The sequence below is a fragment of the Lissotriton vulgaris genome, chromosome 5 (genome assembly GCF_964263255.1).
Source record: "Lissotriton vulgaris chromosome 5, aLisVul1.2, whole genome shotgun sequence".
NCBI lineage: Eukaryota > Metazoa > Chordata > Amphibia > Caudata > Salamandridae > Lissotriton > Lissotriton vulgaris.
The window spans coordinates 668,250,406-668,264,753 of NC_141693.1; the positions used below are offsets into that span (position 1 = coordinate 668,250,406).

General features: G+C 43.3%; 1 protein-coding gene across 2 annotated transcripts in view; it reads right to left on the bottom strand.

The window, feature by feature from the left end:
• Nucleotides 1-798: 798 nt before the first annotated feature.
• The window catches only part of PCBD1 (pterin-4 alpha-carbinolamine dehydratase 1), a 217,486-nt gene continuing 203,936 nt past the window's right edge, over nucleotides 799-14,348 (bottom strand). Inside the window, exon 4 of one of the 2 annotated variants that reach the window (XM_086922112.1) lies at nucleotides 799-5,099. In XM_086922112.1, the coding sequence (XP_086778238.1) occupies nucleotides 5,001-5,099 (99 nt within the window). In that variant the 3' untranslated portion in view covers nucleotides 799-5,000. The remainder of the gene's footprint in view (nucleotides 5,100-14,348) is intronic. The other variant, XM_086922113.1, reaches the window with a different exon arrangement.

Here is a 14,348-nt window from a genome sequence, read left to right on the forward strand (position 1 = left end):
TCCATTCTATCCATCAATCCATCTATCTGTCCATCTGCCGCTTCACTCATCCATCATCCTTCAACACATCCATTCTTACGTTCTTCCTCCCACCCTTTCGTGCAGTCCATCCAGCCACCCTTTTACTCATCCAACAATTCCATCACAGTGAGTGCCGAGTAGTGAGTGCCGAGTAGTGAGTGCCGAGTAGTGAGTGCCGAGTAGTGAGTGCCGAGCAGTGAGTGCAGAGTGCAGAGCAGTGAGTGCAGAGTGCAGAGCAGTGAGTGCAGAGTGCAGAGCAGTGAGTGCAGAGTGCAGAGCAGTGAGTGCAGAGTGCAGAGCAGTGAGTGCTTTTGAGTGCAGAGCAGCGAGTGCTTTTGAGTGCAGAGCAGTGAGTGCTTTTGAGTGCAGAGCAGTGAGTGCTTTTGAGTGCAGAGCAGTGAGTGCTTTTGAGTGCAGAGCAGTGAGTGTTTTGAGCGCAGAGCAGTGTGTGCTTTTGAGTGCAGAGCGCTGTGTGCTTTTGAGTGCAGAGCGCTGTGTGCTTTTGAGTGCAGAGCGCTGTGTGCTGGCAATGTAAATGACAATGCCATTTATTTATGATTTAAAGAAAAAAAAGAAATGTCATGAGCAATGCCAATAGCTCTACCTTTAATGATGCCGAGACCATTGCATTGTAAATGCTTGTTTCTCTATGTATGCTGCATGCAGCAGCATACATAGAGAAAATGACCCGTGTGGGGCGCGTTGCGGATAGCAGAAGGAATACGCAGGAGACGGGACCCGACCGGGGGAAGGTAAGTTTTGTTTTATTTTAATTATTACATTTTTCTACAAGTGTAAAAAAAACTCTTCCTCATTTCAGAGGCCACAGTCCATGACATACTTTGCCACTACGCCTGTGTCATATTGCATTAGCACCATTAGATTTAGCACAGTCGTGAGAACCTAACACTAAATACGTAAATGAAACATTGAATTATAATTATAGCGTAGTGTAGCAAACCGCTTTCCCTTTCAGCCCCCACCAAACGCAACACAACCGGTCTTCCTTTTGAAAGGAGGACATTTCTTGAAGTTATAGAAGATCACTTGCCAAAAGTAGATTTCTTTTTTCCTGGAGAATGAATCCATTTTAACAAGTTATCACGAGGCTCTGACACTGAGCTGGGAGTGCCTTTCTTGTCTGGTGACACCAGAAGTCTGTCCCGCGTCTCCGTGGTCATCCCTGCGCAGGTGGAGCCGACATGGGTGGGTGCTTTTGTTTCTGTTTGTTTAAGCACAGTACATTTTTATGACTGTTTGAAGGGGCTGTCCACTGCCTCGGACACTGGCGGGGCACAAGTGGCGTAGTGGTGATGCTTTAGTGACTTGCGTGATTTGCAGATAATGCTGGAACTCCCAGCAGGAAGTGTGCTAGTGGGCCTTCGTTAGTGGTTGCAGAGTCAAGACCACGTCCAATTTGACATGCATGTGGTGGTTTAATGGAGCCTTTGAGTGAATACATCGGCGTGGCTGAAATAGCAGGCAGGATTTGGAGGGCTACACATTCAGGTGATTTGCAGGTCCACCTGTCAACCACCCAAGTTCTCTCGAGTGGGGAAAGGAGGGAAGGATGAGATGTCTGTGGTTGAGTGCAGACAGTCTAATGGTCGCGTTTATTTACCAATGCAGTGCTGCATCATGCAAAGGACACCAGTGGTCCTTTTTGGGTAATCAATTTTGTGCCGGCGTGCCCCACAGGCACATATATTTTTGTGTTCTCACCATGTGCAATATTGGAGTGGATTTCTTCTCGAATCCTGATCTAGTGTTTATGGGTGACATTTGTCTGCATTTTCTGAATGCTGTGAATGACAGGCAATGCTATTGACTATTTGGACACTGCTGCACGCAAGTGGGGGGGGGGGGGCGTCTTGATTTTAATGAAAACATCACATTTGTAAATGTGACTGAAGGTGATGGCCTTTGGATGGGTACTATATGTTTGCAATTGTGGAAACTGGTAGCAATCTGTAGGTATGCAATGAGGTTCGAAGATAAACGTGTGTGCCTATGTGAGTGTCAGTATTTGATTTTCGAGTGCCCTATTTTCCTTTATATGGAGATTGATGCTGCGATTTAACTTTTTTTGGTGCTGCTCAGTTGATTTGGAGTGCTCTACAGTTGAACTCAGGGGGATGGAGTGCTGATTTGGCCCTGCTGAGATTCAACCGTGTAACCTGCGAGCCCTACGTCTTCATGTGAACAAGAATTCTGAAAGGGTCATGTTTTAAGCTTCACTTGACATTGTTATATCTTCATGCCCGAGATAGAGATGGTTGCACATTTTGGCTCAAACTGATTAAACAAGATACAATCAAAGTCAATGTAGCCTGATGCCTAAAATACTATGCCCGACTTTGCAACTAGGGCCTTGGGTTATAAACCTGGTCTCTGCCCACAGCAATTGTGTGATTCTAATTTAATCTCCTACTCCCCAGTATACCTATAATTGTAAATCTGTGAACTATATCATAGTTCAAATGAGTAAATCCCATCTTTATGTACAGAATGTTTTTACTGCTGGTATATTGTAGTGCTTCAAAACAATGGTGAGCAGTGTTTCTAAAGTGCACATGTTGCAGAATCAGTTTGCGATGGTTCTTTTGAATGTCCATTCCTAGTTGCTCTCTAGACACAGCCTTTATTTAGTGATACCCCTCACAGGAGGCTAGTTTCAACATGGATCACCCACAACAGGGAAACAGGGAGGTGTGGGGTTTTGCACTGGCTGACATCGTCCCAGCTGAGAGTGTGATCTGGGTGGGCACCTCTGGAGCTCTCTTTAGGGAGGAGCTGAGCTCCCCTCAACCATCAAGGTGAGTATGTACTTTTGACATGGGGGAGCGGGGGTGGTTCCTGCATCGGGCCATGCCTCCTTCTGTTTTTGGTCAATTTGTTGCAGAGCTTATTTTAGGAGATGCGCTATTTTCCACCAATTTTTAGGAAATTTCTCAAGGGGAGAGGCCTTTTCCAACCTTTCTGATAAATGTCTGATTTGTTCATTGCACTCACCTGCATGCCTGGGTTTGTTGGTTGGTCTTCCGCCCCCAACCCCCCAAACCCCCCCCCCCCCCCCAACTTTCGAATTCCACCAGCCGCCACTGGAGCACTTTTTAATAATGCATGGATTTTCTTCATATCCATTTTTCATTCATTAGATTTTGCATGAATTGATTGTCATACACAATGAAACAAAATTATAAACTGATGCTCAGTTCATGGCTCTGGTTATCTTATATTTTTGGACAACCAAAAACCACTATATATCCATATGACCTGAAGAGTCTTAGAAACAAAATTCATGCATTCTTGAACAGTTTCCCATTTTGTGGAAAAAAATGTAGCTTATGTTTGGATATTTTCTTGGTTCCCGGCAGGGATAGCTCCAAACTCGATACCTTCAGTCAGAATCCCAAACATCTTCAGAAAATAGTATGGCCTGGTTACCTCTTGTGTAAAAAAATATATGAAGGTTTCAACGCAAACGGTCTCAAACTATGCCTTACCACTGAAGTGAAGTTGGAAGTCTCAGCAGAGAGGGGCAATGAATTGCTATCAATGGTGCAGCTCATCACAAGCGAATTTGAGCAAGACAGGGACGGAAGCATTTCCTGAAAAAGAGCGACTGCAAACTAATATCGAACAGGCAGGGAACTCTACTACTGATTCCGTTAAGTCCCTGATATTCCAAGTCCCTTTTCCAAGGAGTTCAATCCTGGTCATATTTCCTTTTAGTTAGGAGGATGAATGTACTCCCCCGCCCCCCATGCTTCTTCCCGCACCAACATTGACAGGTGATATTAGGTCTCACAACCATCAGGCCTAAGTCATAAAGTACATTTAAAAGGAGCATCATTTGTAAGTTATCTATGGGGATCTACCTTTCAAAATATGCAATCTTTTCCAAGGGGCTTTATTCCACATACTCTTGAAGCGGTCTTGGAAAGGGAATGACATCATGTTCAGCCCTAGTACTGCTACTAATCTACACTGTACCTCTGCTGTATAGAACAATGAGAAAAATGCAACAGGTAGATTTTCCATTTGTTGCAGTTAGTGACAAATACATGGTCAGTGTTTAGATTTGTATGTGCTATGGGAGTGTGATCAGTACAAAATGTACGCTGGCTCTCATGCTTGGCTTTAATACGTGTTTGTACTGAAACCATGTCTCAAGAGGTCGGTTTATAATATGTTGTGCCAAGTTTTTTTTTCAGTAAACACATTGTATACACCTTTTTTAATTATTAGTAATAACGCAAGAAGTTGCTTTATTGTTCATCGTATACTCAGCACAGTGGTACCAGAGTCTAGAGAATATACATGTTGGTTTTACAGACAGAAAATTAGCAAATGCAGTTAAAATGATTAAAATTAAATGCATACAACGTATCTTTAACAAACACAGTAAATTGCAATGCACCTTCTAGTTTGAGAAGAACTTGATTTGGTAACTACATTTTTTCGTCAAGTTCAGGGACACTTAAAATATTTCCTCTATGAAATCATTCGGCATTAAAACAAGCAACCCAAAACATGATCTTATGTACCTCTGTGGGAAAGTAATACTGCCTTGAAAAGCAAATTAAACCAATTTTCAGTAAGTAGTGTCCGAATTTTGACACCTACAGTTTCCAATTCATATGGTCTGGTTAGTCCAGTGTCCTGCAAGGAAAGCACGACCCCTGTGCACCCTACACATTGTGGGGAAAAATAGTATCGTAATCTATGCTCTTGACACATTGTTATTATAAACAGGTTACCATAGAGAGTGGACATAACAAATCTAACATTCTTTGGCAGGTAGAGCCCAAATGCAAAATGGTTTCAATGCATAAGCCATTTTTACATTTTTTCAATCACATTTAGTCGGTTTGGTGTCATTTTAAGTAACATAATTTGAAAGATTTTCAAAAGGCAGAATAGTTCGAAGGTGGGGGCTTTAGTTTCACAAGAGGTCTCTCTCCATGGCACCTTCTTCACGACATCTGGGATGCCACCTGCTCGATAAAACTGGCCAGGTTGATGTCCCTCTCAGATAGCCCCCCACATTCATGCGTGCTCAAAGTGATGTGGACCTGAAGAAAACAACATGACATTCAGTATTTTAATATTTACACACCTATCACGTAAAAAGCTAGACTTTAAACTGAACTAAACTACAACTTCTTACAAGCCCATTAACAAAAACCCATGCTTTTTTTAAAGACGACCAACACATTTAAAGTATGCTATGGTCTTAAACATTGATCAGATAAAAGCAGGTTGCTCATTCGGAGTCCTCTACATAACTTAAACAGCCTAAATGTAAATACAATTTGGAATGAAAATTGATAGGCATAGGATTATAATAAATCATTTTTGAAATAATCGTTTGAAGTCGCGGAAAAAGAAAATTTGAAAAATAAAATACCACAAAGGGCAGCAATTAAAATATAACTTAAAAAACATTTGGTAATAGGATACAAAATGTGTGCAGTTCTCTTTTTCCCTCATTGTATTAGATTGCTTTACTCAGGAGAAAAAGGCAATACAAATATTTGGGGTCAGATGTACAACCATTTTTTGCGGTTGCAAACGGGAAATCAAACAAAAAATGGAGTTGGTATGTACAAACGCTATTAAATAGTGTTTGCGAGTTGCCATTAGGAAGGGGCGAGCCAAGAGCGTCCATTCCCCAATAGCGAGTTATTTTGCAAACGCCAAAACACTTGCTGTTTACCATCTACTTCAAGTAGGTGGTGAGCCACATGCAAAAGGGAAGGGGTCCCCAAGGGGCCCCTTCCCCTTTGTGAATGGATGCAAAAATATTTTTTGAGAGCAGGCAGTGGTTCTACTGACCACTACCTACTCTTAAAAATGAAACAAACGTTTCTTTTTTTTTAAATGCATCCCGTTTTTGTCTAAGGAAAACAGGCTGCATAAAAAAAAGAATACCTCCTTTATTCAAAAAGCAGTCACAGACACGGTGGTCTGGTGACTCCAGCCAGCCACCATCCCTGCGAGTGCTGGCTATTCCCAATGGGTCGCAAATTGCGACCTGCCTCATGAATATGGATGAGGTGAGGCAGGTCATTTGAGTCCTCATTGGGAATTGCTTGCTGTGTCTGAGACACTGTTGTACATTCCATTTCGCAAGTCGCACATGGTGAGTCACAAAATGTTGCAATATACAGCTCGTAAAACGGAATGGTCGTACATCTGGCCCTTGATCGCTTAAGATCCACAATGCTGTTGAACCTTATCATTTAGAAAAGGTCCTCATACATATCTCCGTTTCCAACCAGATAGAATCCAAAACAAAACAGAGTGGACTTCTAGCTGCTAATTGTGCTAACAAATGAGCTTTTGAAGAACGTCTATGATCGCATATGCTGGTTTTTAGGTCTTGGATAGACAGAGCATGAGCTGTCTGTTCAATCTGTGGGCTTCAGCCATCCCACAGGCTTCCTATTTGTCTCATATTCTTGTAACCATTTGTGCCTGGCATGCATGGGCATTAGTCTTCTTTGTTTTTAGCCCTCCCCCAAAGTACTTGTAACCATCCATTGCTCCTATTTTTAAAGCAATTTTTGGACCAACTTTTTTCAGCACTCTGCACAGTGTTTGTGCTTTTACCAACTCAGTCTCCTCCCACACACTCTCATGCCCATCCACAGATCACCCCCTTCCAGTCACTGCTTTTCCCATCGTTGCTGCTCCCTCGCACCTACCAGCGCTAGCCCTGTCCACAAATCACCCCTTCCCCCAACTCCGTCACTGGTTTAAACCCCATTGTAATTGTTTCGTTCTAGTGAGTGGTGGTGTTATAACTTTTCATGTCCTGTCAGTGTATGGATGATTTACTGATTGGAGCATGTGTGCACAGCTGCTATTACTTGGCACAGGTGTAGTTTGTTTATTTTTTGCACATGTGAGTATTAGGTATGTGTGCGTGTCTACACCATATATGATCGTTTCGCAATGGCTTTTATAGCTAGAAAATCAAGTGAATCAAGCATGACTTATCACAGGGCATGACCGAGCTTCTAAGGTACTTGTGTCTTCTACTGTAATTGCATCGTCATGTGTTCCAGTTAGGCCTGGAGGACAACACTGCCATTGTACATATACATGGGTCATTCCTAAAGTTGCTTTCACTCTTACACAATGACTTCTGACACACGTGCAACTGTGCCAGTCTGGATTAGTTTCTAGGAAAATATACTTGCTTACAGAATCGACTTTGTAAGAACATGATCACACAAACTTGACACCATGTACAAGGTTTACACAGATGTTGTGCAAATGTGCGTGTTGTTTTCGTACGTGTGGTGACATAGCTATCTCTAACACACAAACAATAGCAGTCTGGTCAAGACCTCGGCCCAAGGCAATGCATTTTTTGATAAAGAAACATCTGTTTGCCGGTGTTCGCAGAGGAGCACTTTGCTATCATTGTCAAGCTCTCCACATGCTGATGCTTAAGCCCAGTAGCCTGCTGACATCTCTGCGAGGGGTGCACAGCTGATGACCATCACGGGGACCTACTTTCTTTCCCTTAAGGGGTCGAATCATACAGTACGGGAATTCATCACAGAACACACACCCTAGACACTTTGGTTAGGGTACGCATAGTAGGAGTATACCAGATTTCTATATAGTTTTATATGCTTGCATATTTACATTGTTTTAGCACAATGGTGGAACTTGTTATTCTGTTCACCATTTCAGTACTTCCAACAACTTTCATTTGCTTCTATCTATTGATCATTGCAGCACATATTTTATACAAGAATAATGTTGGTTCGATAAATATTGAAAACATTACACTGTATGTCTTGTATGTTCCTCTGAGAGGAAGAGAGCAGAAGTGACTGAGCAAAAGGGTTCTTGATCAGTTACCAAACTTCCTGGGGGGGAGGGGGGGAGTCAGGGTTGTCATGTTCAGTGGTTGCCAGAACCATATTCTACCTGCCTAGGTTTAGAGGTACTTATGGTGGCACTGTGAGCTAGCTGGCCTATAAGACAGCATATCCTGAGGGGGTATATGAAATCAGTCTGGCACCATCCCAACAGTTATACTGTCCACAAACATGAAGTTCCTACCATAGGGTGAAACCTACACCACATGATGCCAACGTTGTTTTTTATGGATGGGCTGAGTCGTTCAATTGTGCCTTCTCAGAGACCCCTACTTACTAAGTCTGGGGGGTGAACTCTGCTCCGTTTAGGAGTTTTCCGAACTCGTTACGTGGAGTTCAAGACAAAGGAGATTTTTTTCCTCGCTTGTGCTCATCAACATCAGGTTGGCGAGCGCGAGCATGGAAAAGAAATATCCCAGCAAGATTTCTCAACGCAGGCAGTCAGATTTCTCATTGAGAGTGGTCGTTCGTGTTGAGAAATTTTTGCGTTGTGAAAGCTGCAGCTCGAGTAAAAAAATCGACCAATACACAACGTAAGGTATTACAACTCAAATAAATTCTGGCACATGATAAACTACTTCATTAGGCCAGGGAACATCGTAACGTCAAATGTGCAGGAACAGGACTGGGCCAACTATATAACTCAGAAATTTAAAGAACAGCCCCATAATCTTCAACAGATATCGAAACCACTGGACCGCCCAAGTTATCAACATCAATTGGGTGTAGGCGACCGCCAGCTACACATAAAAGGCACGAATGAGAAACTTGTTCATCAATGGGAAACTAAAACAAACAGCTCCCCATACTCAGCGGACACATTAATAAGGCTAATAAACAAAAGTAAAAGAGAGCGCTCCAGGGCCTAACAGCATTCCCCAAGCCATCTTTAAACATGATCCAGACTTTTGGAGCATTCACTTAGATAACCTCTTTGCGGAGGTTGAGTCCCAAAATCAAATTCCATAAAAGTTGGCAAGGATCATTTACAACACCCATAGATAAAGGAGGAGATAGAAATAATCCAGCAAACTAAAGGCTTATTGCACTACTGGATGTGGAATCAAAATATTTTGCCTCTCTGATCCTGGAAGATCTGGTCAAGTGGTCAGATGAACTCAACCTATTCCCAAAAAAATCAAACTGGCTTTAGAATGGGTATTAGAACCATTGCTAACATCTTATCAATCTCCTTTATAGCACAGAAATGCAAGAAAAACAAACTGTTTTCATCTCTGTTTTATTGATCTAAAACCTGCCTTTGATAGTGTAGACAGGAAACATCTGTGGGCTAAACTACGTGCATGGAATATCCCAGAAACAATTTTAAGAGGACTAATGTTTTTTTTATGCACATGGGTGAGAGCAAAACTTGGGGATGGCTCTAGAGTCAAGAAAATTGTACACGATCATGGGCCTGAAACAGGGATGTGTGTTGGACCCACACTTATTTAATTTATTCATATAAGACCTATCTGTAAAACTCAATACAATCAACTCCCAAACTCTGCGCCTAGGTCCATTAGCCCTTTTGTACCTTACTTATGCTGATGATATTGTCTTACTAAGTTTAACCAAGGTTGGAACAACCAGATTATTAGCTGAACTCTAAGAATTGTTAACAGTAAAGAAGTTAGAAATCAACATAAACAAGCATTTACAATGCAATAGGTCTCGCAGCATTAAAGTTTGAGTTACTGGTATGTAAATGACAATGCTTTGCATACATTTTTTTAAAATTTGCAATTAGTATATAAACATTGTTTGCGAATGGTTAGCTGTTGCTTATGCTAAGCAAAGTTGGCGTTATTATAGAGTGCTAGTCTTGCTTGTTATAAGCATGCTGATTTAAAGCGCTCTGATACCTGCAGGTTAAGTTTGCGCTATATAAAAGTGAAAACTAATAAATAAATTAAAAAAAGCCTACCTGTACCACATCCGTTCGTATTCTGCGATGCCACATATCTTTGGGTCCCTGTACTTATTAACTGCACCCAGCTGTGGGAAACCTCCATGGCAGGAACAACGTGTTGCGGGGCAGACACAGGCAATGTAGCCACTGTCATGTGGCTGCACCGCGGGGTAACAGTGTAGGGGCAGGAAGGCAGGCAGTTGGTAGTGCTGTTCCATAGCGGAGTAGTTCTCTGTGTTTGCTGGGCATGGGGGTTGCTATTGGCTGACAAGAAGTGGTGAGGAGGTGCCGGGTCGGTGTGCCTGCTTCATGATCTTGGGCAGGCGACAGGTAAAAAAAAAAAGAAGGAGGCGGAGGACATGACACCCAGTGGAATTAAGATACAGCATGCACACTAACCTCATTTTGAAGACTCTCTGGAAAGGCACTACATAGGAAACACAGACTGAGCATATTCATTTCCCAAGTCAGTTAAGTGGTCTGAAAAAGGCTCAGGAGCTATAGGTGCTTTACAAAAAGCATCACTTAAATAAATGCATAAATACACTATAGGCACAATGCTATGATGACGAACATCACTTAATGTGAACCCTTTTCCTGCCGTTCCATCCAGCACTAATCCCACAACATAAGGGAATCCAATGAAGGTCTAGGAGGGCCTGGTGTATTTCAGGATATGCACATAAATTATATTTGCATGCGTTGAATATCAATAGAAATCATTACAAAGTCTGTTGTCCTCAAAACTTGGCATGTAACTGGCCCTTGGATTTCTATATTATCACTAAAGGTACCTCAATGACTTAATAACATAGGATGTGTTGAACAATTAAGGGTTTTCATTTAGATGTAGAAACACGCATTCAAACTGCTGTCTCTGACTGTACAGGCATGTATGCAAGACATGCATCGCTTTGTTCTAGTTTCCTCACTCTTTTGGACGAAATGTCCTGATATTTTGTGAAATGGGCACATGCCAAATGCGTGATGTGTGGCGCTGCTCAGTGAGACACAACACCACAACTTAAAACAGTGTTCACAAGTTCTCACTTCCACTCAATTGACAAACAACAGGCATGTCTAATTCGATATCAGCACTTTGCTATTGTTCACGTGCTCCTGAAAAGTAAAGTTCTTTTCACATGCTGTGTTTGCTTTTCCTGTTGCGCGGTACTTGTTAAAGCATACAGCACACCTTTGTTAGCAGAACTTGAATTTCAACACACAGCATTTGCTGTTCGTAATACATGCATTTATGATTATGTAAACATCTTTATAATGCTGTGTTGCACCTTACAGTTATCTGAAAAAAATCATATCAATAAATCATTTAAATACAAAGTACCCTAAATGTTTTTCGAGTGGGTCAATTACATATTTTGATTTGAATTCACCTGCGCCTAGCGCCGCGATGCCATCCAAACGGCTACATTAATTAGGGAAACTATTTCACTTTACAGACATTTCATTTCTTCTGTGCGAAAGTTTATGTTTGAGACCAACAAGAAGTAACAGCTGCCTGCGACGAGAGAAACCTTACCAAACATGAAAAGACTATGGGGCTATACAAATAAAAACGAATTAAAATAAACAACACGCAATTCCTTTCCTGAATTAAAACACCGCCCAGCCGATAAGTTAGTCAAAAGCACCCAACTCCAATGATATTCTAACTTCACAGGAGCCAACAGAAACACAGGAAACGAAAGAAAACTGCTGCAGAGAAGCTCTTCAAACTGCAAAAATGCCAGACACCTACCTAGGAGCGCGGAAACACCGCATCCACCGGCGTGAAGGCGAAGGAAAAGTTCATCACTGCCAAGTTCAAGTTCACAGCTGCTCTGCATGCACTGCCTCAGCGCAGCTCCTCGCGGCTACTTTTACAGAACACAAGTAACACGCGTGCCGCAGACAGCCAGGAACTGGGGCTCGGCTGCCTCACCGTCCATTGAAAAGATAGCTCACATTCCCGGATGATGGAGGAAAAAAGGAAAAGCACCCACCACTAGTGAATAAAAAACCAAGGGGCTTCCAGCAGACTGCAGGGAGAAGCTTCCCCACTCTCTTCCGTTTGCAGAAGCTTGGGTTGAGGGGGTGGGGGGGATGACGCCCTGGCAGGGATGACAAATGCAGCACGATAGGCTAACAGGCCTGGGGGATCGCTTTTACTTCCACACACATCCTCTAATGCACTCACTCCCACTCAGCCTCTCTCGCAGGGATTTTTTTACACATTTTTTCCACCAGCTCTAAATCCCCGGCTGCAGTGTGAATCAGAAATCGAAAGAGCTGCTCTAATGGCGGCTCCCCTCAGCGTGCAGCCGCAGCCTGCATCGTCCGGGGTCGGAGGAGGGCTGCTGTGTAGTCAGCCTTGTTCTCGTAGTCCATTGGCCCCGGCCTCGGATGTTCCGTGCGCTGGAGGGCGGACATAATTCACGGTGACGCGGGGCTCCCATGCCCGAGGGAGAGCCCCGCGGAGGCTACAGAACACCGGATTGGCGGTAAGTGGGACTTAGTTGGGGGGGGGGGGGTGCGCTCGTGTGTGTATGTGTGCGCGCGTGTGTGTGTGTATGTGTGAGACGGCGGGGGTCTCTGTATGTGTGCGTGTGTGTATGTGCGCTTGTGTGTGTGTGTCTCTCTGTGTGTGCGCATGCGTGCAGGGGGAGGTGTGGCTGTGTGGTACAGCTTTCCAGGAGAGGAGACAGGAGCTGGCCACAGCGAGCGCGTTCGCGTGCACGTGGCCCGCTCAATTCCGAGCGCGCGGCCAGCTCCTGTCTCCTCTCCTGGAAAGAAGACTCGCTGACTATAGGTCTATGGCGAGACCGCGCTTCGCGCGGCTAACGCCTACGAGACCTAAAAACGAAAACAATGTTTATCAGTAATCAGCCAGCCCATTTGCATAACTTTTCACTAGAAGTCAAATCCTTGGAGAACGTATCTAGTTATAAGTATCTGGGATTCTATATTGATAAACTAACCCATCGTCAACAGAACAATTACACCCCTTTAATAGTGTGCACATCCCGGTTTACCATAATATTCCTAATTTTGTGGATTCCTCCCTCAACTGTCACACTATTAAAAGGGTATAGAGGTGTAAGTGGTACCACAAGTGTGTAGAGGATTACCTCACAGTGGATTGCATCGAATCAGAAAGCGTATACTTTCATTGTAATATTGGAGGTTAGGAAACCATTGTTTGTGATTATTTATGTATTTTTTATTCACCTTGTGTATTGTCTTTTTTATGGTTATCTAATGGAGAAACAATTAAAAGAAATTAATATTTATTCTAACCAGAACGAAACATTGGTGTGTGGTTGGTTGAGACGTAGATAAATAAGATGGGACTGTGTACCAAGGAATAAGAGTAATTTGACGTCCCCTTTGCTTACTTTTAGCGTATTCATCCCTCCACATCACTTTTCCTATTGTGCACCAACTCATTCTAGCACAAGGATAGACAGAGACTTCATGGTGCCTGCCGAAGCTAAACGTAATGGAACCCACCTGCCTAAAGGCTTTCCGCTGAAGTACTCCAACAAGTTCGATGCACAGAACATACCATTTGTGCACATTCCTGGAGTGGGGATAAAAGTAACACCAAACACTGATTGTAGATTGGGGTTAATACTAGCTGCACACGAGGGTCTGGCTTAGGCACATGCAAGGGGTGACTGCTACAATATTGCAGCGGCTATGGGTGGCCAGGTGTTTACAAACAGACCAAGGATTTTGTCCTTAAATGTGATATCTGCCATCAGATGAATGGTTCTTATGTAGCACGTCCACCACAGACCCCTCTACTGATTTCAAATAAGCCACTGGCTTGCGTCTATCTGGACCATTGTGGGCCTCAGTTATCAGATGGGGCTTACAAGTACATCTTGGTAACAGTGGATTCCTGCTCTCAATTCCAGTGGGTATGGCCACAGCAGTCTGCCGAAACCCAAACTGTTATAAAGGATCTGGGAGTCTTTATTAGGACTTGCTCAGATGGCACATTACTTTCTGACCAGGGTCTGGCGTTTAGCTCTAAGACCCTGATTTCTTGTCTCCATACCATCCCAAGGGAATTGCAGTTGTGGAGAGGAAAAAAGGTTACTTGTAGTATTTAACAGCAAGGGTACTAGGCTGCGGCTGCAGTTGTGTCCATCAGCTAAATGGGGTCCAGAGAGCACTTAATAACATGCAGAGAAAATCCCTGGGTTGTTGGACTCCTTATGATATCCTGTTTGGGGTAAAGATATGGGTCCCAGCTCTCGACAATCCCAGCACAGTGGCTGCTGAACCACCATTTAACATCAATGAATGTTTGGCTGTTTTACAGGAAATGAACGACTTCCAGGATGAACAAAGCAACATTCAGGTATAATGCACCATCACTAGAGAAGTGAAGGTAGTGCCGGTGAGGCTTGGCTGGATCCTGAATGTTGGGGATTTGGCCAGGGAAACAATTGTGGACAAGAAAGAATTTGGACCATCCTAGAGAGAAACTGTACTGGTCCTGG